General features: G+C 40.1%; 1 protein-coding gene across 1 annotated transcript in view; it reads right to left on the bottom strand.

Moving 5' to 3' along the window:
• Positions 1-3,754: 3,754 nt before the first annotated feature.
• The window catches only part of slc1a9 (solute carrier family 1 member 9), a 35,638-nt gene continuing 17,886 nt past the window's right edge, over positions 3,755-21,506 (bottom strand). Inside the window, exons 3-11 of the mRNA XM_072693602.1 lie at positions 17,972-18,124; positions 17,344-17,597; positions 15,052-15,157; positions 14,564-14,690; positions 12,163-12,396; positions 9,394-9,588; positions 8,068-8,202; positions 5,605-6,034; positions 3,755-4,207 (exon numbers count right to left, since the gene is read on the bottom strand). Of these exons, the coding sequence (XP_072549703.1) occupies positions 3,989-4,207; positions 5,605-6,034; positions 8,068-8,202; positions 9,394-9,588; positions 12,163-12,396; positions 14,564-14,690; positions 15,052-15,157; positions 17,344-17,597; positions 17,972-18,124 (1,853 nt within the window). The 3' untranslated portion in view covers positions 3,755-3,988. The remainder of the gene's footprint in view (positions 4,208-5,604; positions 6,035-8,067; positions 8,203-9,393; positions 9,589-12,162; positions 12,397-14,563; positions 14,691-15,051; positions 15,158-17,343; positions 17,598-17,971; positions 18,125-21,506) is intronic.

Below are 21,506 nucleotides of genomic sequence, written 5' to 3'. Positions count from 1 at the left end.
ATCATTGCTTTAAGAGTGATTAGGGTGGAGAGCGCCATCTACCCACCCAGAGAGAGCTCTGCCAATTGTGCTCTCTCTGACTCTGGTCGCTGATGGCAAAACAGCCTAGTTTAGGATTCGAACTTGTGACCCCCAGGCCATAGTGTTAGCACATTTGACTGACAGTCCTGAAGTCCTTATTCGACCCTGTAGTGTATTATATACTATTATTTATGTAATAATCATAATAATAATACATAATGATGATGCACTGATGCACATACTGTGTGTGTGTACCCTAATACTACAGCTCTGATTGTATCTGTACTCCATTACACGTCCGTTTACTTTTTCACCCTTTTTATTGTTCAATTTATGTTTAGATATAGGATGTCTTTTTCAATATTTACCTGTTTTTTGATTAACATCTGCATCTGGCACTTGGCGAATAAAGAAATCTGATTTAATAATGATTTGCTTTAAAACTCGAAGCACACGATACACAGCGCTGTGGATTGAAGGCTATTCTGCCTTTGGGGAGCGAGGAGGGTAAACTGTCTGAATACTGTGAGGATTTATACTGAACTCTGGCTTCTTCATCCCAGCATCCCAAATCTGGAATCATGATGCTGAGTCTGACCTCCACGGTTCAGCATCTTAAGCTTTCCTCTGTCCCTTTCTCTGACGTCCAGGACGTCCAATCTAACGTCAGTCACCCAGCGTCCCCTCCGCCCCCCACCCTCGGCCCACAACTGTCTGAGGAGAATGAGGGGATTGACGTCTTTATGGCCATCTGCCGCACTCTACCTCCTCTTCATCCCTCGTTCTGCCTCTCCTTCAGCTCTCCCTCACCCACTCTCACTCTCATTCTCTTCTTTGAGCGGATTAAGTGTGTCGATGTCTCTTTGTGTCTTTGTCTCATCATTGTGAAAGCGTAATATAGTGTGTGTGTGTTCGTCTGTCGCATTATCTGAGTGCAGTAATTTCGTTGTGCACAAGTTATTATTGAAGCCTTATAGGTCCTAAAATATCTCAGGCTTAAACTGAAGCTCAGAGCCAAAGAACAGGGAGGAAAGAGTGAGAGTGTGTAAATATTATATCTCATTTCTGATGCTCTTCACTTTTTGACAGAATGTGAATCTGTCAATCTTATAAAATTGTGTCCAAATTTTATAAGAAATGGATCAATAGAAAAACTCCAAAATGACCTGAGATAAAATTGAATGTCATTGAAGGTTTTGTTCTTCTCCTGTAAAGCTTTTATGAAATTTCGTATTTTGGAGATGCCAGGTTTTGTCATGACAATGAAAACATGTATACAAATTCAAAAGAATCAGTATTTTTTTTAAAGATTGTAATGTTATAAATGTTTTTTAATGGATTATATCTTTTATATTTTATTATTTATTATATCTTTAAAATCTTTCACTAATATTTAAATGACAAGTCATTATTCATAATTTGTTTAGGTTTAGATCATCAGTTTTGAAATTGAAATGTAGAATATTAAAGTTATAGTTTCATTTTTGCTGCTTTGGTCTCCTTTATACAAATTATCTAAAACATTAAAGCAATTATTCTGGCAGCGATTCCCAACTTCTGATCAGTAGCATACAAACATACCGAGCAAAAACAAGACACACACAGACAGAACAGAAGGTGATGCAGACATGAAGAGTAACTGAAATAATTCTATAAGATTTTATTACATGCAGTATACACTCCAGCTGGATGTGGCAGCTGAACAGGACGAGGGAATGACTGACAAAAGGCATTTCAGAGAGAAAGAAAGACAAATCAGAGTAGACGTATCATACAACAACAAGAGCTCATAAAGACAGAAGAGCAGTAAAATTTTAAAATATACACACATCAAAAATAAATACACAAATAAAGTGAAAACTGAAAACAACAATGACCGTTTTAGCATACATCACACAACGAATAAAATATCAACAACGCAAAATAAAAGAAAATAAATAAATAAATAAATCTACTGTAACAGAATCCAGAATAGCTGTTTATATTATAAATGTGTCAGAATAGCAGATGATTACAGTATATGATGCCTTGCTTAAAGGTTGAGCTAACAAGGAAATGGGGCATGAGGGCACAGCAAGTTGCCATTACAGCAATCCTGTATTTTGAATTCTCTTCCTGCCTACAAATGGACAAGGTCTTTACTGTAAAAGAGAATAACTGACAAACGGGGATAACTCAAGGTGGTAAATGGTGTGAATGGGCGAATGGTTGTGAATGAGTGACGTACATAACGACGGAAGGGCAAGAAAGCAGAAAGGAGAAGCCTGCAGCTTTGATGTGACAGACTCCATGTTTAAACACAGAGCTTCATAAAACCATAAGAAAGCGATGATAAGCCAGGAATAACAGGAATTAAAGGCATAGCAAGGAAAAAATGATCATGTATCACTGTCGTAAACATCTGATAACAGTACCAATAAACCACCAATAAACCAAAGTTAGTGTGTCAGTATGTTGCTTGGAAATGCTTCAGATTTAACTGGGACGTAACTGTGGCAACATATTAGGCCAGAAATATACTCTAGTATTACAAATGAATGTAAATTACAATGCTAGGCCATGTGCATTCTTGCAGTATTGTGGTGGTTGAAACATCCAGGACTTAAGGGGGCGATAAAGAGTATACTACTCTGCTGATTTCACTGGAATGAAGAGGCTTCTGTGTTCATGTACTAAAGTATGTTTCTGGCCTTGAAGGAACAATTTGGCAAGAAATCCACAAATTCCATAAATTCCTTCCTCACCCAAAATGTTCAGTCAGTCAAGATCTGTCAAAATTAGCTTGTTTTGTTTTGCACTTAAAGCTGCAAGGATCATAAAACAGGGATTTTTAAAAAAGTTTTCTACATTTTCAAGGACTTCCATACATGACAACATGCATACATCTATATGTGCAAATGCTTGACTATGTGCAAATGCTTGCACTGAGCTGTGGAGCAGTGGAACTGTGTTCTCTGGAATTGTCCAAAGACCAACATTGTTCAACAGCTCTTGTTGCTGAATGCATTCAAATCCTCACAGCAATGCTCTACTCATAATCTAGTAGAAACCTTCCTCCCTGGACAGCAGAGTCAGTTACTCCAACAAAAGCAGGAGAAACTCTTTGTAATACCCTTGATTTCAGAAGAAACAATGAATGTCCAAATACTTTTGTCCAATTAGTGTCCTATGAGGTATTAAAAGATGCTCAGTATAAATTGGTTGATTGGCTGTACACACATGGTTGTACTATTTAACACTTAGTAGTACATGCAAATCTTTTCTGTAAGCTAAAACTTCCTTTGGAGGGAGTCTCAAACCATTATTTGGTGATAAATTAATAAATCTCCACAGTTAAACTTTTTACAAACATTTCCATGACATTTTCAGGAGTTTCTATGACAGGAAAACAATCTCTACATATTTAGGTTTTCCAGATTTTATAAGCCATGAGGGGAACCCTGTAAAAGCTTATACTCCACCAATTATAATCATGCACAACTCCTCACACACCTGGCTCAATTTCATGGCACACATTTGGCTAGTACCAAGATATGTGGTTTCACTACAGACAACATTCCACTATTCTACTGCTGTTTTTAGTTATATAAAATGCATTTGTTTATAGAGTTTCTAAAATGTTTATAGAGCAGTATTAGACCACACTTATAAAAGTTTCCATTACATTGGTCTCGTGGCTCCAGTGTAAATCTCTACAGGCTTCAGACACCGGCTGATGGACTACGTTGGAGGAAAAGGGAAAATAAGTATTTTTGACAAACTATTACTTTAATTAACCAAAGTCAAATTTTCATTTCAGCCAATTTACACAAATTAATCAGAGAATCAGAATCAAATATACTTTATCTCCAATGATGAAGCAGAACCCCAACCCACTCCTGCTTTTCACCAGACACCGGGACATCAGAAGGGAGCGCGGTGAAAGTGTGCTAGTGTGAAGCGGGCAGTGTGTGGGACTGACCAGTCTTCAGGGAAGGTCACAGGGAGGGATGGTGTGACTTCGGTCGTAAGCAGTGTCATCGCTTTCTTCCCCGTCGCTTCCCTCGTCCATCATCATCCTCTCTTTCTCTTCTTCTTCCTCTGTCTCGCTCTCTCGGTCTCTCTCTCGCCCGCGCAGTCTCTCCCTCTCTCTGTCTCGCTCCCTCTCTCGGTTTCTCTCTCTATAGCCCCGGGGCAGCGTGGGAACCTGAGGACATGAAGAGGAGGTGAAATACAGAACCAGAGAAAGGTTTGGCTGCACCTCACTTCTGTATCCTAAATATAGGATAATAAATATATATGAAATATAAATGAGAGTGAAGCCGATGCTTGTGTGTGAATTTATTTCCAAAATAAACATTTGACTCCCTCAGTTCCCCAAACAAGCTATGTTCAGCCATTAAATGTTATTGAAGACTGCTGAAAAGAGTCCCAGGTGGTTCCTCATGAAGCTGCGTGCAAAGCTGCATCAAGGTTACTTTGATTCCATATGTTAAACCTTAGGGTGAAACAAACAGCAGTAAAGTGCCAATGCCAATAACAGGCCTGGATCCAACAGTGCACTGCTTTATAGCTTTAATGTGGTCAGTATTATTCTAAAATGTGGAAAGAATTGTGGTGTCTCCAAACTAAAAACAGATAACGTATCATATAATACATATCACTTATTTTTGTACAGTGATTTCTTATGAAGCTACCTGCTGTAGATTATATTAACACCTCTTAAACACAAAGTATTTCAAATACAGACTATCTAAACATCTGTCTCAGTGCTGAAGTCATGTGAGAAGACCTTCATTGACGATACTAGTGATGGAGGTAATCTAACTGAGCACACAACTGAATAAATGTCTTTAAACATCATTTATAAAACGTAATTAACAGAAGTGTAATTGCCATGTGAGGAAAACATTACAACACTACGCCCTAATAACAGTTTTTTTTCCTATTTGGCTGAAATAACCTCAATTATATGTTTTCTTATAACCATTTACCAGTACATGGACTGGGAGAAAATTTTTCCCACTCCTCCATGCAGAATTCTTTCAGCCCTGTGATGTTTGAGGGGTTTCTTGTGGCCTTGGTGTAAATCACCCCACAGTATCTCAATAGGATTAAGATCTGGGCTTTGACCATTATAGAACTCTCCGTGTCTTTCTTTTGACACATTCCTGGATGGATGTACTAGAAGGTTTTGGGTTATTGTCATGTTGCATGGCCCACCTCCACATCAATTTCCATTTTTCTTCTTTAAGCACCTTCTGATACACTACAGAATTCATAGTAGTCTCAAACAATAACTACAATTTGGATTCAAATCTGTCCAGTTTTCTCTGTTCCAGAAGTCTAGGTCAGAGCAAGGGTTTCCTCCTTGCAAACCTCCCATGAACATCATACTTGTCTGGTCTCTTTCTGATGGTGGTTGTACTTTGACAACAACTGTAGCAAGAGCTACCTGTAGGTCCCATGATGACATTTTAGGATTGTTGGAGTCGTCTTAGGCCTAACTTGCTTTGACTGTATAAAGCAGGGCTGCTCAGCTGCCTGCAATGTATAGTTTCTATATAAAATTCCTACTGGATCCAGACGCTCGCTGTGTCTCACCTGGTTGTCGATAGACGGCAGGGCACAGTACCCTGGCTCAGTGCGGCGCAGGAGACAGGGGGAGTGAGTGCGAAATGGCCGTGGGGAGTGAGAGCAGACAGAGCGGGGCGAAGGGGAACGGATTGAGCGAGGCGAAGGAGAGCGAACCGACCGAGGCGAGTGCGGGATGGAATGAGACTGGGACTGGTTAAGAGATGGAGGGTGATGGTGGTTCAGTTTGGGGGGCCGTGGGGAGCGAGGGGGCAGTTCAGGCGGACACAGAGGGTCAATTAGGTCCATATCGGTCAGTAAAGGAGGAGGGGGGACAAACTCCTCATCTGTTAGAGGAATGTCGCCATCAATTTGAGCAAGCTCTTCCCTTGACAGGAAATCCACAATCCCGGCCCCGAACGAATCACCCACAACGTTGATGGAGGTACGCATTCTGTCACTATACACACACACACAAAGCGACACAGCAAGAACAGACTGAACATAGGGTGCATGCTCTTTGGCAAGGAGGCCTATGAAATTATAAAAATATATAATATATTTTCAAACACATACACACATTCATACACATATCCCTTTCTGATGTGACACTCTGAATTTCCCCACTGTGGTACTAATAAAGGATTATCTTATCTTATCTTATATATGGTGTTTGAAGCAGTCCATAAGTCTAATGCGTCTTATTGTTTTGCCTCTATAACAGCACAGGTTATCAGCTTTATTCTAATACCTAGCACATTTAGTTACTGAGGGTATTTTAGCTCCCATGAACCATGTAGGAATCAGAGACCTTTACATGTAGTCCCCATTATTGAGGATGTCTGGTTGTTTATTGGACAAGAGCATTCACTGTGGTGTGTCATAATTAAAAGTTTACAGATTATTCAGACATAAGAACACACTCGTGATATTGGTAATACTGAATTCCTGCCAGAGCATGAAAGAACACAGCAGTGGATCACTGAAGAACACTACAATATATGACAGACAGAGCATAGCAGTAAAATGATGACCACAAAGAGGAGAAAACATCAAGACCTTAGGCTACGTTCACACAGCAGGTAAATCTTCTTCCTCACAAAATCCTGTTTCTTAGGCTGTTTTGTTGTACAGCCTTTTAATGTGACCTATACCCAACATTCTTCTGCAAGGGTGATGCTCCTAAACTGACGAGCATGTGCGAAAGAGCAATGCTTAATTTCTTTAGAAATCAGGCCGTCTAACTGACTTTGAACAGAGAGATCACCACAAATACTGAAGAGGTCTGCCACCTTGCTATACCTCTCACTGTTATTGTCCATTTTTCCTTCTCCTCTGGCATTTATGATGAATTCTAAATTGGAGTGTTTGGATGGATTGCAAACGTTGCATGATTTTCAATCTGGCTGATCAGACAGAGTCACATTGCCACATATCGGATATGCATTGGATTTCAATACCACATATGCATGTGGCACAAATGAAATCGTTCACACTGACACACATGACCCATCTGTCACATTTGACAAAAAAGATTGGATTTGGTTCACTTTTACCTGTTGTGTGAATGTAGCCTTAGAGAGTTTAGTCAAACCTACAAACCAGTGACGATCCTGAAGAACACAAAGGCCAGACTGTCTAATCTAATCTAATCTAATGATGTATTTAGGATAATCTTTTTTAAAACCAATTGTCTAGATAATAATCTTGTTATAATTCCTATTACAATTCCTGATGCTCTACTGCCTTATTAGTAACTTTAGAATCTCACATCTAAAATCTAAAGTGTCTGACAAAGTATTCCCACAAACCCCTGTGAAGGTCCACAGCAAAAAGACTGAACCGCTCATGTGTTTTGATGATGAAACTCATTCAATTACATCTATTTATTTATTGACAGTGTAATGGCTGGGTAAAGCAGCATAGTGCAATCTAAAGTGACTAGGAGTATTTTAACTGCTCAGGTACACCAACATCCCTTAGAACTGCACCAAAACTTTGGTGGACTAGCTTCAAAAGCAGATACCAAATCGGCTATGAAGTTTTTAGAGCTAGAATGGGGGACGGCCTTGACTGACAACCACCAAGCATAAACTGCATTAAGCAGCATTTCACAAACTGAAGACCTAACTGAAGGGTAAAAGGTAGCCTCAAAAACATGTAGCAACTGAAAGCAGCTGCATTAAAATCATGGCAACACGTACGTCATCAAGAAAGGAACCCACTGGTAATATTTATTGGTGATTTTACTGATTACAAATGATTTAAAACCCACCCCTATTCTAAGATTATTATTTTTCCAATTACTTAAAGTCTGCAATTCCTACACGGTTCACTTATTAAAGCTGACATTACTGTCAAAATAAATTTACACAATCTGGACTTTGACCTAACCTAAGAACAAACAAACACAAAAAAACACATGACAGTGTCACATGTACACACACATACATACACACCCATACACCCACAAACTCTGGTGTCATGACTCACAGCAGCCAGTCCACAGCGATGAGTAGACTGATGTCCTGGGTTGGGAGGCCTACAGCGGTCAGGATTAGCAGCATTGTGACAAGCCCAGCACTGGGAATACTGGCTGCTCCCACACTGGCCAGAGTGGCTGTCATACTGAAGGTGGACAGTGAGATAACCGTTATGAAGAAATACAATGGAATGGGTGCATAGAAAAGAGAACACACACATTCAGAATTAACAGACCAGCAAAAATGTTCCTTAATGGACTGGATTAACTGTCATTACTTTACAAATATGGTCAATAAAATTACCAATATGAGACACAAAAGGATTTGTTACAGATGTGATATGAGGCTTTTAATAACACCCTAAAACTAATGTGATCAAGAGGATTGCCAAGGAAGCCAATAAAACTGACTAATGAGTTGGTGCAGATATTTGGCTGGTAGTTAAGATGAGTCATGCAATAAAATAAACATTTACTTAAGGTGTTCGCCTGGAAAATTTACACAGATAAAGAAGGGAAATCTATGACTTAAAGCAATGAAATGATCTGACAGTTAAATACATTATACATAATCATGTTATGACTAATAATACCATAAAATATAATAACTACAAATAAACTAATAATATTTTCTAGTTTATTGTATTTACACCTCGAAAAGAATATGGGTGGAGGCCTAGGAAAATTTCCAAATGTTGTTTAAAGCAAAATAACGACTGACTGCAGTCCAGTGGAAAAAAACATTCCATTCCAACCCATATAAAGACCAATATACTAAAATGTACACTATAAGGACAAAAGAATGGCCACAGGTGTACAAAATCAATGCCAGCTCACTGAACTCCAGCGTGGTTCTGTATGTAATAGGAGCCACCGTTGCAACAACAACAAGAAGTCAGCTGGTGAAATTTCCTCCATTCTAGATCCTTCTCCATCAGCTGTGAGTGGTGTTATTATTGAACAGTGGAAGCGTTTAGAGGAACCACAGAGAGCAGCTCAGTGAGCCACAGAGTGTCTGTCAGACCACGTAAAGTTACAGAGCGGGGTCAGGGCCGAGCGCTGAGCTCAGAGCAGAGTGCAGAAAAGTCTTCAACTGACTCCATAACTGCAGAGCTAAAGACCTGCTGCTGTTAGAGCTGCAGAGGGGGATAGACTCCATATTAATGCCCATGGGTTTAGAATGGGATTTTGTTTCTTTTCTACTTTAAAACATATTATTAATTTAAACGCTGTTGCCACTTCATTAGGTTATTTTGTAGAATGCTTCTGTAGCACAATCTAATGTAATCTGTGAAGACTTGATTATGGTGATACAGACACTTTGTCACAAGACTGACCTCACAGTGGCTATCTGCCCTCCGTCCAAATCTATGTCGTTCATCTGGGCGATGAATATGGCGGCCACAGCCTCGTAGAGTGCTGTGCCGTCCATGTTGATGGTGGCCCCGATAGGCAGAACAAACCGGGTGACTCGCTTGTCAATCTTTAGATTCTCCTCCAGACAGCGAAAGGTGACAGGCAATGTCCCAGCACTGAGAAAGAAGGTGTGAGAGTGTGTGAGAGTAAGAAGAAGGATAAGATGATATCACTATGACCAGAGGATGGCTTGTTCAAATCTCGGTCATGCTGATAGCCATTGGCAGCCGGGGCCCTGAGAGAGCACTATTGGCCTTGCTCTCTCCAGAGTGGGTAGAAGGCACTTTCTCCCCACATCACTCTAGTGCAGTGCTGGCTGGCACTGGCGACTGCTGGCCGATGCATCAGAGCATTTACAGTCACCAGTGAAGGTAAAAACTAAGAACTAAGAACAGTTGGTAAATAAAACCTGTTGTTCATGAGTGTTTCCACGGGAGAATAACTGAGCAGCCCTTCTAAGAGGTTAAGCCCCAAGCTCCTTTACCAGCCAGTAGATAGACAGGCTCCTCAGCAAACTTTCAGCACCACTGAATTAATAATCTAAGTGTCTCTATGTGTAGTTTTGACCCTGTATGTAATATCCAACCTGAATTATGCCAGAACTCTCCACTGGACTAAAAAATAAAGACTACTGCTGTATCCCAGTTTAGAGTTTAACATATACACTATATATCCAAATGTTTGTGGACACTAGTTTAAGTTGCAGCCACTGCTGACACAGATGTGCAAATGCACACACACACAGCTTGCCTAGTGCATGGCCCCTGTCTAGACACAGTACTGCCAATAGAAAAGGACTCCCAGGAGCAAATAAATATAAACCTGTTGGCACCATGCCTATGGTCAGGTTTGGGCTAGAGGGGTGTCAAGTTCACCAGCATTGAGCTGGAATGATGGTACTCCTTCCTCCAACACCCAATACTGTTGGGACACTCTTGTCGCTGAATGTAATGAAATCCTCACAGCAATGCTCCAAAATAGACAGTAGAGAGTAGAGTTGCTCCAACTAAAGCAGGATAAACTCTTTTAATACTCTTGATTTCAGGAGAAGCAATGAATGAGTAGGTGTCCCAATACTTTTGCCCATTTAGTGTATCTGTTAGTTTGTAAGAAGAAAGCTTTCTCACAGTACCCAAGCTAAGCTGTAGATGCCTAAGTATGAGATCAAGGATTTTGAACCAATGCTGTTGTCACAGGGAGTAAGCTAAAGTCAACAGCTGAGGAAAAACTGCTATGTATAAATTTTGAGTTGAATCCAAGGTAAATCTGGGACAGAAGTAATTACAGAATGAGCCGACAGGATTACACACTTATTCTGTGTAACAACGTGCCAACCTGACAGTTGGTTTAATATTTCTGAAAATGGAGGCCAGTTTGGCTCATCAGATGTAATCCCACAGGGCTGGACACACAGAACAAAACAGACAGACACCCGAGGAGAAAAAAGTGTAAGGCATGGAGAGAAAAAAACAAATGGAAAAGGGGGAATAATAATAATAATAATAATAATAATGAAACACGAAGAGAGGCAGAGAGACAATCAATGTGCAGGGAACTGCACAGGCAGACATATAAATAGGTCAAAGTATATCCAAAGGCTAAAGCTTCAGAATTATCAACCAAATACTCATACGATGAGAGTAATATCTGCGTTCCACTGCGTTCATTTCTAAGCGAACACCAAAAACAGCATTATTTATAATCAAACAGGCAGAGCCAAGAACCCATCTCATTATTCATCACCTTTATAAACAAGGGTAGAGCAGACAGCAGTTTAGTGCAGTTTAGTCTAGATTTTGTATGGAAATCTTCCGTCATGAAGCTGACAGTTTATCCTGTTGTGGGCATGGTTTGATTGGAATGTGATTCTTTTTTAATATATTTATAATGAAGAAATATAGACACATATTAACATTATAACACTGGCCTGTAAACACCACTGACAGGTTTATTTCACTGCTCAATATATATATAGAACACAGAGTACATAGGTAGATTCATTAGATCTTAAATATAGAGTAAAGATTAAAAAATATTACGTACACATTCTGTTAGTAGGTTTTGTTAGTAACCTTGTTTGTCCATTTTCTTCACTTTTCACTGACTGACATAATGTGAATCTGGCAGTTGTTCTTTACATTGTGTCAGAGTTTCAGGATGAATGGACCAATAGAAATGCTCCTCCTGTCATTTTAGCCATACATTTGCTATTTATCCAAGGTGTAGACACACACATTTTAAACTGTACCTTATAACATAATTAAATATCTATTAAGTACTTTTTAACAGAAAAACAAGAATTGAATAAATAGAAATTAATATAAACTCTCAATTCCATTAAAAAACCTTTCACAGTTCATAAAAAGCTTATAAACGATGCACAGTATCCACACACCGCACATTGAAAAAATTCTTTCTGCTATAATACTGACTCAGGACATAAATTACTCAACATATAGAATCAGATGTATTAGGGCAGCAGTGTGTTCTCCACGATTTTTCAGCGCCCCCTCCCCTGCAGGAGCCCTACTGACATTTTACCCAATTCTAAAGCAGCGGCAGCAGTAAAATATATGAAGCAGAAATACTGGGCAGGGAAAACTCAAAATATGTGTGGGGTATCCCCAGGACTGGAACTAAGAGTTAATGCAGTACACTGACATACGTCTAGTCTGATAAGGCCTGCTTACCTGCTGGCAGTTCCCAGAGCTGTGATCCAGGCCTGGAAGATTCCCGAATAAAAGGTAAATGGGTTTTTCCTTGTCACAGAAAAAAATATGATTGGCAAGATTATTCCTCCGTGGATGATGAGGCCGACGATGACGGTCACCATGTACATGCCTAGCTGCCGTGCTACGACCTCCAGGTCACCGATAGCTGCAATCTTTCCACAGATTAGGGAGGCAATGCCCACAGGAGAATACCTGCAGAAAAGATGCAACTGTAACTGTGACACTGGACAAATCATATTTTATAATATATAATATGTTAATTCACAATTACTACATCATTTTAATTACTATATAAGCTTTGTTAAGAGTTAATTTGTGGAATTAGTACAGTAACTAAGTGGGTCAAAATGTAAGTATAGCGTTCCACTGGAAAAATTGAAACATGTCTAACCCATACATGTCTAATGCAAATGCATCTTGCATGTATGCACATGCAAGATGCATTTGTGTGCAACCTAGAAATTTGTTTATTACAAAAAATACACTTAAAATCAAGCATTCATCCCGTTGGGTGTCCTGGTGTCAAATCGGGTGGATTAGGAACTGAAACACTAAAGCCTTAAATGGTAGGAGAGTGTTATGTTTGTACTCGGGATTATGTCAAAAGCCCAAACTATCGCCCACTCGGGTCTGTGTTAAATCAGTGGGATTTGTGTTTAGTGTCATTTCCGACATGCATGTGTTGGGAGCTGGCCATGCACCACCCATGTGTTCGGAGAAAAGGCTGTGGTGTGATATGTGGTCTGAATTTGGTGTACCTGCTCTGCTCTGTGTACATACCCTGCTTTGTGAGATGGTGGATGAGTGATAGTGTTTACTTATTGTGAGAGGCACAGTATGGGGGTTCATAACTGAAGGGCTGGCCAGGGAACTCAGTCTGGGCTTTGTCAGCTCACGATGCTATTGCACTAATCTCGATTTGTGATTGATCTCGCTGTTATTAAGCGATTGTGTAAAACCACGCACTCTTTCGCAGATCCTCAGTCTAGGCTTACATCGCCGGTCAACAAGGTCACATTTACATCTACTTGGCCCACCCTTTAGGTTGCCTTTTTTTTTTTCCTGCAGTGTGTCAGGTTGAGGTTTGAATGAGGCAATGTGTGTCTTATATCCTGGAACATGTTCGTAGGTTTCCCTCAAGAATAGACTGAACCAGGTCTGCTCCCACTCAAAACTGATCTGCCTTCTCTCCTTGGATTATTTTTTGGCTCTTATACTCTGTAAGTCAATGTGGAAGACATATATTTTGCTTGAAATTCTCAAGGCAAAGTGCAGAAATTCAAACCAGATAGGACAAAAAAAATCTTGCAATTTCCTCTTCATATGAACAACTGACTAAAATGTAGTAAGAGAGCAGTCTTGGAGCAATTCTAGGGAGAAGGACATGATAGCTTTGTTGATCTCATTGGCAATACAGTCAAGTGTTCTTGATTCTTGTAAAAAAAACAATAACATCAGGCCAAGACTAAAGCTCTACCAGAGAACATGTAGATGAAGATGTAGTCTCTTTCTGGTGGTATATGCTGAACCTTGACATCAGCTTTGGTAGGAGCTACCTGTAGGTCCCGTAATGACATTTTAGGATTGTTAGAGACTTCATTACTCATCTTCTTTTCTTTGGTCTGCCCCAACAATCAACAGCAAACCGAATTAAATGTTCTCAAAAATGTAGAATTTTCTCGCATATTTTCTTACATTTACTTTTAAAGGCACTTGTATATTAGAAAATGCCCACATGTTTTATATCAATATGCTCAAAACAATCCCATCTCTTTCTATAATGACCCCCTGTGCACTGTGGAAAAACATTTTCTGATCCTAAACCTGAGATATGTCGGATTTTAGACATTTCCAGTGAAAACATAAACTTACTACTGTGGACGAATTGTTTTGCTGCCTGAAATGGGTTTACCGGAGTCTTGACTTCACAAAAGCAGTGAAATGTATGAATAAAGTATATAAACAGTGAGAGAAAGAAGACGTAGAAGTAGTAATAAATGTAGGGGGGTTAAACTTTTTTCTCACAGGAAAATTACATTTCTATTAATTTCATTTAATAAATTATGATTAAAGACATTTCTTCAGGTGTGTGAGTTTAGTTAGATTACCTCCATCTCTCAGTGTTGATCACATGAGGATTAAATGTCCAGATGTTTAAATACATTTAAAAGATTACCTGAAATTTCACTCTAATCATTTAGTTCACAGGAAGCACAGACTGCACTGCTATGTTCTACTAGGAATGATTCATCATCTTTAATGTAACTAACGTGTATGTTCTGTACCTATAAGAGAAACTGAACATACAGACCATGTGAAGTTCAAAGAGATTAAAATCTAAAAATACAATACTACTGACCACATTATCATGGATACCATCTTCATGATGATTTCGTTGAGGATGTTGAAGAAATCTGTCATGAGCTTCCCCTTCTCTCCCATTTTGCCCATGCAGATCCCAAATGTGATAAAGAATCCAATCAAACCTGAACAAAAACAAAGACAGTTACTTAGCTATGATGTTAACAACCTGTTTCATTCCGAGGGATAAAGGGAGGCTGGGAACAGTCATGATAAAAATAAATTATGAAATTTTACATACTTGGACATTCCAGGAAAAACTAAATGCAAGAAACAATCATGTGCCTCTTTAAAACACGAAAAACACTAAACTGAGTCTGACAGCTCAATATAAAACAAATACAATCCATCAAAAAACATCATCCATCAATCTGAAAAGCTCAACAGCAGATGGATGAAATCACACTGTAAACAGTGACACATTGTGAATCAAGACATTAAGGCATGTCTTACTAACAATGTTTATTATAGAGACATTTTTCCTACCCAGGACATTCATTCCCCACTTAAACTCGAGCTTCTTCTTGTTGATGAAAATGGGCTCTGTCTGGTTGTCAACAGGCACTGCTACCTTCTTCAACACTGTCTGGACCTGCAGAGAAATGATGCAGGTGACAATTTGCAGACTTTGTAGAAAATATAAACATGTGTATTGTAGGAAATGAGCGTATACAGTAATATGCAAAAGTTTTAGTCAACTAATACTGTTATTGTAAATCTGGTCTCTCAGCAGTAAAAAAAAAAAAATCCTGTAGAAACTCCAGATCTCATCAGAACAGATGCAGGTAAACATGAATACAGTAAAAAGAAGCAAAAGCTTCTCATTCTGAATAAAATAGGTGAGATCTTGTGAGCTAGTCAACAGAGAACAGAGCTGGACACCCCCGTGTGGATGTGTTGAATCAGCAGCAGTAGCTCACCTGATTTACCATAATTAAGCACTGATTTACCAAACCACACAGACTCTCATATTTCTAATCACTACACAGCACTGAAAAGAGAAGAACAGAAGCACGGGTCATTTAGGCCTACTTCGGCGTGCACTAAGATGTTTCCATAGTAGAGAACTCCTTTGTACACGACAATCTTTAGACTTCAGTGCACTGTGGTTTCAAATAACCCATCAACCGTAAAGTGCAAAGGGTCGTATGGCAAATGGCCCCACTGAGATACTTTTAAAATAAACACTGCCTACACAATACTGAGAAGAACATTTGGGTTTCTGACAGAAGCTTTCACTGTAGGATTTTCAAATGTCTGCATTTTGTTTGCAAAAGACAAATGCACATTTGATAGGCTGCACAAGTGCTGTGAACATCACAGAGCAAACTGTGTTGTTTAAACTATGTATAACTTACAGAACTTTTGGGTAATTTACTACTCTCGCATGGTCCACACTCATGTCAAAATGTAAAAAGCACTGTAATCACAGCTCATGTATAAACCTCCCCCCAAGAAACAAACCTTTGACACAATACAATACAAAACTGGACTTCAAAACGATCTTGCCATCTCCTTTGAGAACTCACTAGTCACTCCATCTAAAGAAGCTGAAAGCCTTGGTGTAGTCATGGAAAATCAGTTATCGTTCTCAAGCCATGTTGCAAACGTTGCAAAGTTTACAACATCTGAAGAATTCCACCCTTCCTCTCTAGAGAGTCGCCCAGGTGCTCCTTCAGTCTCTCGTCACTTCAAGACTTGACCACCGTAGCTCTCTTCTGGCTGGTTTCCCTTTACGCACCATCAGGCCCTTGCAACTTATCCAGAACGCAGCGGCACGGGTCATCTTCAACGTTTCTAAATTCAGCCATGTCACTCCACTGCTGCGTTCTCTTCACTGGCCTCTTCTCTTCACTCTTCTATATTCATTCCTGTAGCTGCTGCCCTCATCAGATTCAAAACCTTGACTCTGGCCTACAAAGCCAGCCCCTCCGTACTTGATGGTGATGGTCAAAAGCCGATCTGCACCAAGAGCCCTTCCAGCTTCAAGTACGGCTCGGCTCGACCCGCCATCCTTTAAGATCCACGGAAGATGAGCGTCCAGACTTTTTACTGTCCTGCACCGAAGTGGTGGAATGAGCTTCCCCTGAGTGTCCAAACAGCAGAGTCCAACGCTCGCTGTCCTCAAACCCAGACTGAAGACCCTCCTCTTCTGAGAGTACTTGGGCGAATAGTAGAGTATTGTGGTCTCCATATTGACTTGTGTTTAGTAGTAGAGTTTAGTTCTGTACTTTTCTAAACTTAGAGGTATCTAACTAACAGCGCTCTAAACAAATCCAGCCTGATTGTAACTGATTTGGAAAGCTCCTCCACACCATGTTTCATGGTTAGTAAGAAGCCGGCCTGTGCCAGTTAACAGAGCACTGGGGAAGATATGTGAAGACTAAATGTAGTAAACAGTTAAACAGGTTTGGGTGAGGGAAACACAGTATAGTGTAGAGTTATTTTGTGATGTTGTGTATAATAAAGAATAAAATATTGAGAAGCATGTCCAAATATTAACATTTTGACAAAACTTTTTTTTTTTTTAAACCGCTGAGCCACTACGTTTAGGCACCCCTCCGCTCATACACTATCAAATCAAATCAGTATAAAGAAAATGGTGTTACATACTATATTTCTGTCTCCACAACTGAACTAAATTAAATGAAATACAGCTATATTGTTTATATTTCCCCATGACTACCAAATACAAATCTTGATCTTTCTACGATTGAAATTCCATGAATGCATCTGTCTACGAATAATTTTGTTATGGTCAAAAAGTGATAGATATACCTGTTGGAAGCAGGCCTGGACCAAGTTCTCTGGGAACAGGTTCCGAATCAGGTCTAGGAAAGCATCCAGACTGCTGACCTCTTGGTCCTTAGAGCCCGCTCTAGCCTGGGTACTCCTCAGTTTGGGGTTTCCTGGATGTATGCCAAGGACAAGGATCACACCCAGCACAGCCGCAATAACTGTGGTGGACATGTAGTACACCATGGCCCTAGTTCCCATCCTTCCACTGGAGCGGGCATCCAAACCAGCCAGACCTGCCAGACAGAGACAAATGACAAAAGGCCTAGACCAGTGGTCTCCAACTCTGGCCCTGGAGAAATACCTTCCATTTGATTGTTGATTGGCTTCAAGGGGTGTGTTAGATTTTCATGAGGAAGGTTGGAGACAACTATTTCATTTAGCTCCTGCCTTAATGGGATTGTTTCATGAAGCTATCAAATGTATCTAAACAGCCAAGACGTGCGTTTAATGTCCAAAGTTTGCTTTCTGGAGTCAATGTGTCTGTCAACACTGTATAAATAAAAGTCTGTAAGCCACCAATTAGCCTTTTGTAAACTGAATGCCTAACCCTTCACACACTGCCTCAAACCAGTCTCAGATTCTACAATTGGACAAAAGTGTGTGTCACCTGTGATAAGACTGGATATGATGAGAGGGAGGATGAGCATCTTTAACATTCTCATCAGGATATCTCCAGGGAAAGCAATTAGCATGAGTACATCTGCGTCCAGTTTGGGAAGATAACGCAACAGCAAGCCCATCACTGATCCTCCTATCACACCTGTGAGCAAGAAAGAGAGAGAGAGGGAAACATATGAACAAAATATGTAGTACTGGGTAAATATATTGGACAGTCATTAAATATATATATATATATATATATATATATATATATATATATATATATATAAAAAGAGCACAGTTAGAAGAGCACAGTTAGATGAACACAGAAGAGCAGTTAGATGAACACAGAAGAGCACAGTTAGAAGAGCAGTTAGATGAACACAGAAGAGCACAGTTAGATGAACACAGAAGAGCGCAGTTAGAAGAGCACAGTAAGATGAACACAGAAGAGCACAGTAAGATGAACACAGAAGAGCACAGTTAGATGAACACAGAAGAGCACAGTTAGATGAACACAGAAGAGCAGTTAGATGAACACAGAAGAGCACAGTTAGATGAACACAGAAGAGCACAGTTAGAAGAGCAGTTAGATGAACACAGAAGAGCACAGTTAGATGAACACAGAAGAGCGCAGTTAGATGAACACAGAAGAGCACAGTTAGAAGAGCACAGTTAGATGAACACAGAAGAGCACAGTTAGATGAACACAGAAGAGCAGTTGGAAGAGCACAGTTAGATGAACACAGAAGAGCACAGTAAGATGAACACAGAAGAGCACAGTTAGAAGAGCACAGTAAGATGAACACAGAGGAGCACAGTTAGATGAACACAGAAGAGCACAGTTAGATGAACACAGAAGAGCACAGTAAGATGAACACAGAAGAGCATAGTTAGAAGAGCAGTTAGATGAACACAGAAGAGCACAGTTAGAAGAGCACAGTAAGATGAACACAGAGGAGCACAGTAAGATGAACACAGAAGAGCAGTTAGATGAACACAGAAGAGCACAGTTAGAAGAGCACAGTAAGATGAACACAGAAGAGCACAGTTAGATGAACACAGAAGAGCACAGTAAGATGAACACAGAAGAGCATAGTTAGAAGAGCAGTTAGATGAACACAGAAGAGCACAGTTAGAAAAGCACAGTAAGATGAACACAGAGGAACACAGTTAGAAGAGCAGTTAGATGAACACAGAGGAGCACAGTTAGATGAACACAGAAGAGCACAGTTAGATGAACACAGAAGAGCACAGTAAGATGAACACAGAAGAGCATAGTTAGAAGAGCAGTTAGATGAACACAGAAGAGCACAGTTAGAAGAGCACAGTAAGATGAACACAGAAGAGCACAGTTAGAAGAGCACAGTAAGATGAACGCAGAAGAGCACAGTTAGAAGAGCAAAGTAAGATGAACGCAGAAGAGCACAGTTAGAAGAGCACAGTAAGATGAACACAGAAGAGCACAGTAAGATGAACGCAGAAGAGCACAGTTAGATGAACGCAGAAGAGCACAGTTAGAAGAGCACAGTAAGATGAACACAGAAGAGCACAGTTAGAAGAGCACAGTTAGATGAACACAGAAGAGCACAGTAAGATGAACGCAGAAGAGCACAGTTAGATGAACACAGAAGAGCATAGTTAGAAGAGCAGTTAGATGAACACAGAAGAGCACAGTTAGAAAAGCACAGTAAGATGAACACAGAAGAGCATAGTTAGAAGAGCAGTTAGATGAACACAGAAGAGCACAGTTAGATGAACACAGAAGAGCGCAGTTAGATGAACACAGAAGAGCACAGTTAGAAGAGCACAGTTAGATGAACACAGAAGAGCACAGTTAGATGAACACTGAAGAGCAGTTGGAAGAGCACAGTTAGATGAACACAGAAGAGCACAGTAAGATGAACACAGAAGAGCACAGTTAGAAGAGCACAGTAAGATGAACACAGAGGAGCACAGTTAGATGAACACAGAAGAGCACAGTTAGATGAACACAGAAGAGCACAGTAAGATGAACACAGAAGAGCATAGTTAGAAGAGCAGTTAGATGAACACAGAAGAGCACAGTTAGAAGAGCACAGTAAGATGAACACAGAGGAGCACAGTAAGATGAACACAGAAGAGCATAGTTAGAAGAGCAGTTAGATGAACACAGAAGAGCAGTTAGATGAACACAGAAGAGCACAGTTAGAAGAGCACAGTAAGATGAACACAGAAGAGCACAGTTAAAAGAGCACAGTTAGATGAACACAGAAGAGCACAGTTAGATGAACACAGAAGAGCACAGTTAGATGAACACAGAAGAGCACAGTAAGATGAACACAGAAGAGCATAGTTAGAAGAGCAGTTAGATGAACACGGAAGAGCACAGTTAGAAAAGCACAGTAAGATGAACACAGAGGAGCACAGTTAGAAGAGCAGTTAGATGAACACAGAGGAGCACAGTTAGATGAACACAGAAGAGCACAGTTAGATGAACACAGAAGAGCACAGTAAGATGAACACAGAAGAGCATAGTTAGAAGAGCAGTTAGATGAACACAGAGGAGCACAGTTAGAAGAGCACAGTAAGATGAACACAGAAGAGCACAGTTAGAAGAGCACAGTAAGATGAACGCAGAAGAGCACAGTTAGAAGAGCAAAGTAAGATGAACGCAGAAGAGCACAGTTAGATGAACACAGAAGAGCACAGTAAGATGAACACAGAAGAGCATAGTTAGAAGAGCAGTTAGATGAACACAGAAGAGCACAGTTAGAAGAGCACAGTAAGATGAACACAGAAGAGCACAGTTAGAAGAGCAAAGTAAGATGAACGCAGAAGAGCACAGTTAGAAGAGCACAGTAAGATGAACACAGAAGAGCACAGTAAGATGAACGCAGAAGAGCACAGTTAGATGAACGCAGAAGAGCACAGTTAGAAGAGCACAGTAAGATGAACACAGAAGAGCACAGTTAGAAGAGCACAGTTAGATGAACACAGAAGAGCACAGTAAGATGAACGCAGAAGAGCACAGTTAGATGAACACAGAAGAGCATAGTTAGAAGAGCAGTTAGATGAACACAGAAGAGCACAGTTAGAAAAGCACAGTAAGATGAACACAGAAGAGCATAGTTAGAAGAGCAGTTAGATGAACACAGAAGAGCACAGTTAGATGAACACAGAAGAGCGCAGTTAGATGAACACAGAAGAGCACAGTTAGAAGAGCACAGTTAGATGAACACAGAAGAGCACAGTTAGATGAACACTGAAGAGCAGTTGGAAGAGCACAGTTAGATGAACACAGAAGAGCACAGTAAGATGAACACAGAAGAGCACAGTTAGAAGAGCACAGTAAGATGAACACAGAGGAGCACAGTTAGATGAACACAGAAGAGCACAGTTAGATGAACACAGAAGAGCACAGTAAGATGAACACAGAAGAGCATAGTTAGAAGAGCAGTTAGATGAACACAGAAGAGCACAGTTAGAAGAGCACAGTAAGATGAACACAGAGGAGCACAGTAAGATGAACACAGAAGAGCATAGTTAGAAGAGCAGTTAGA

The sequence above is a fragment of the Salminus brasiliensis genome, chromosome 12 (genome assembly GCF_030463535.1).
Source record: "Salminus brasiliensis chromosome 12, fSalBra1.hap2, whole genome shotgun sequence".
NCBI lineage: Eukaryota > Metazoa > Chordata > Actinopteri > Characiformes > Bryconidae > Salminus > Salminus brasiliensis.
This window is presented reverse-complemented; position numbering and strand designations above follow the sequence as displayed.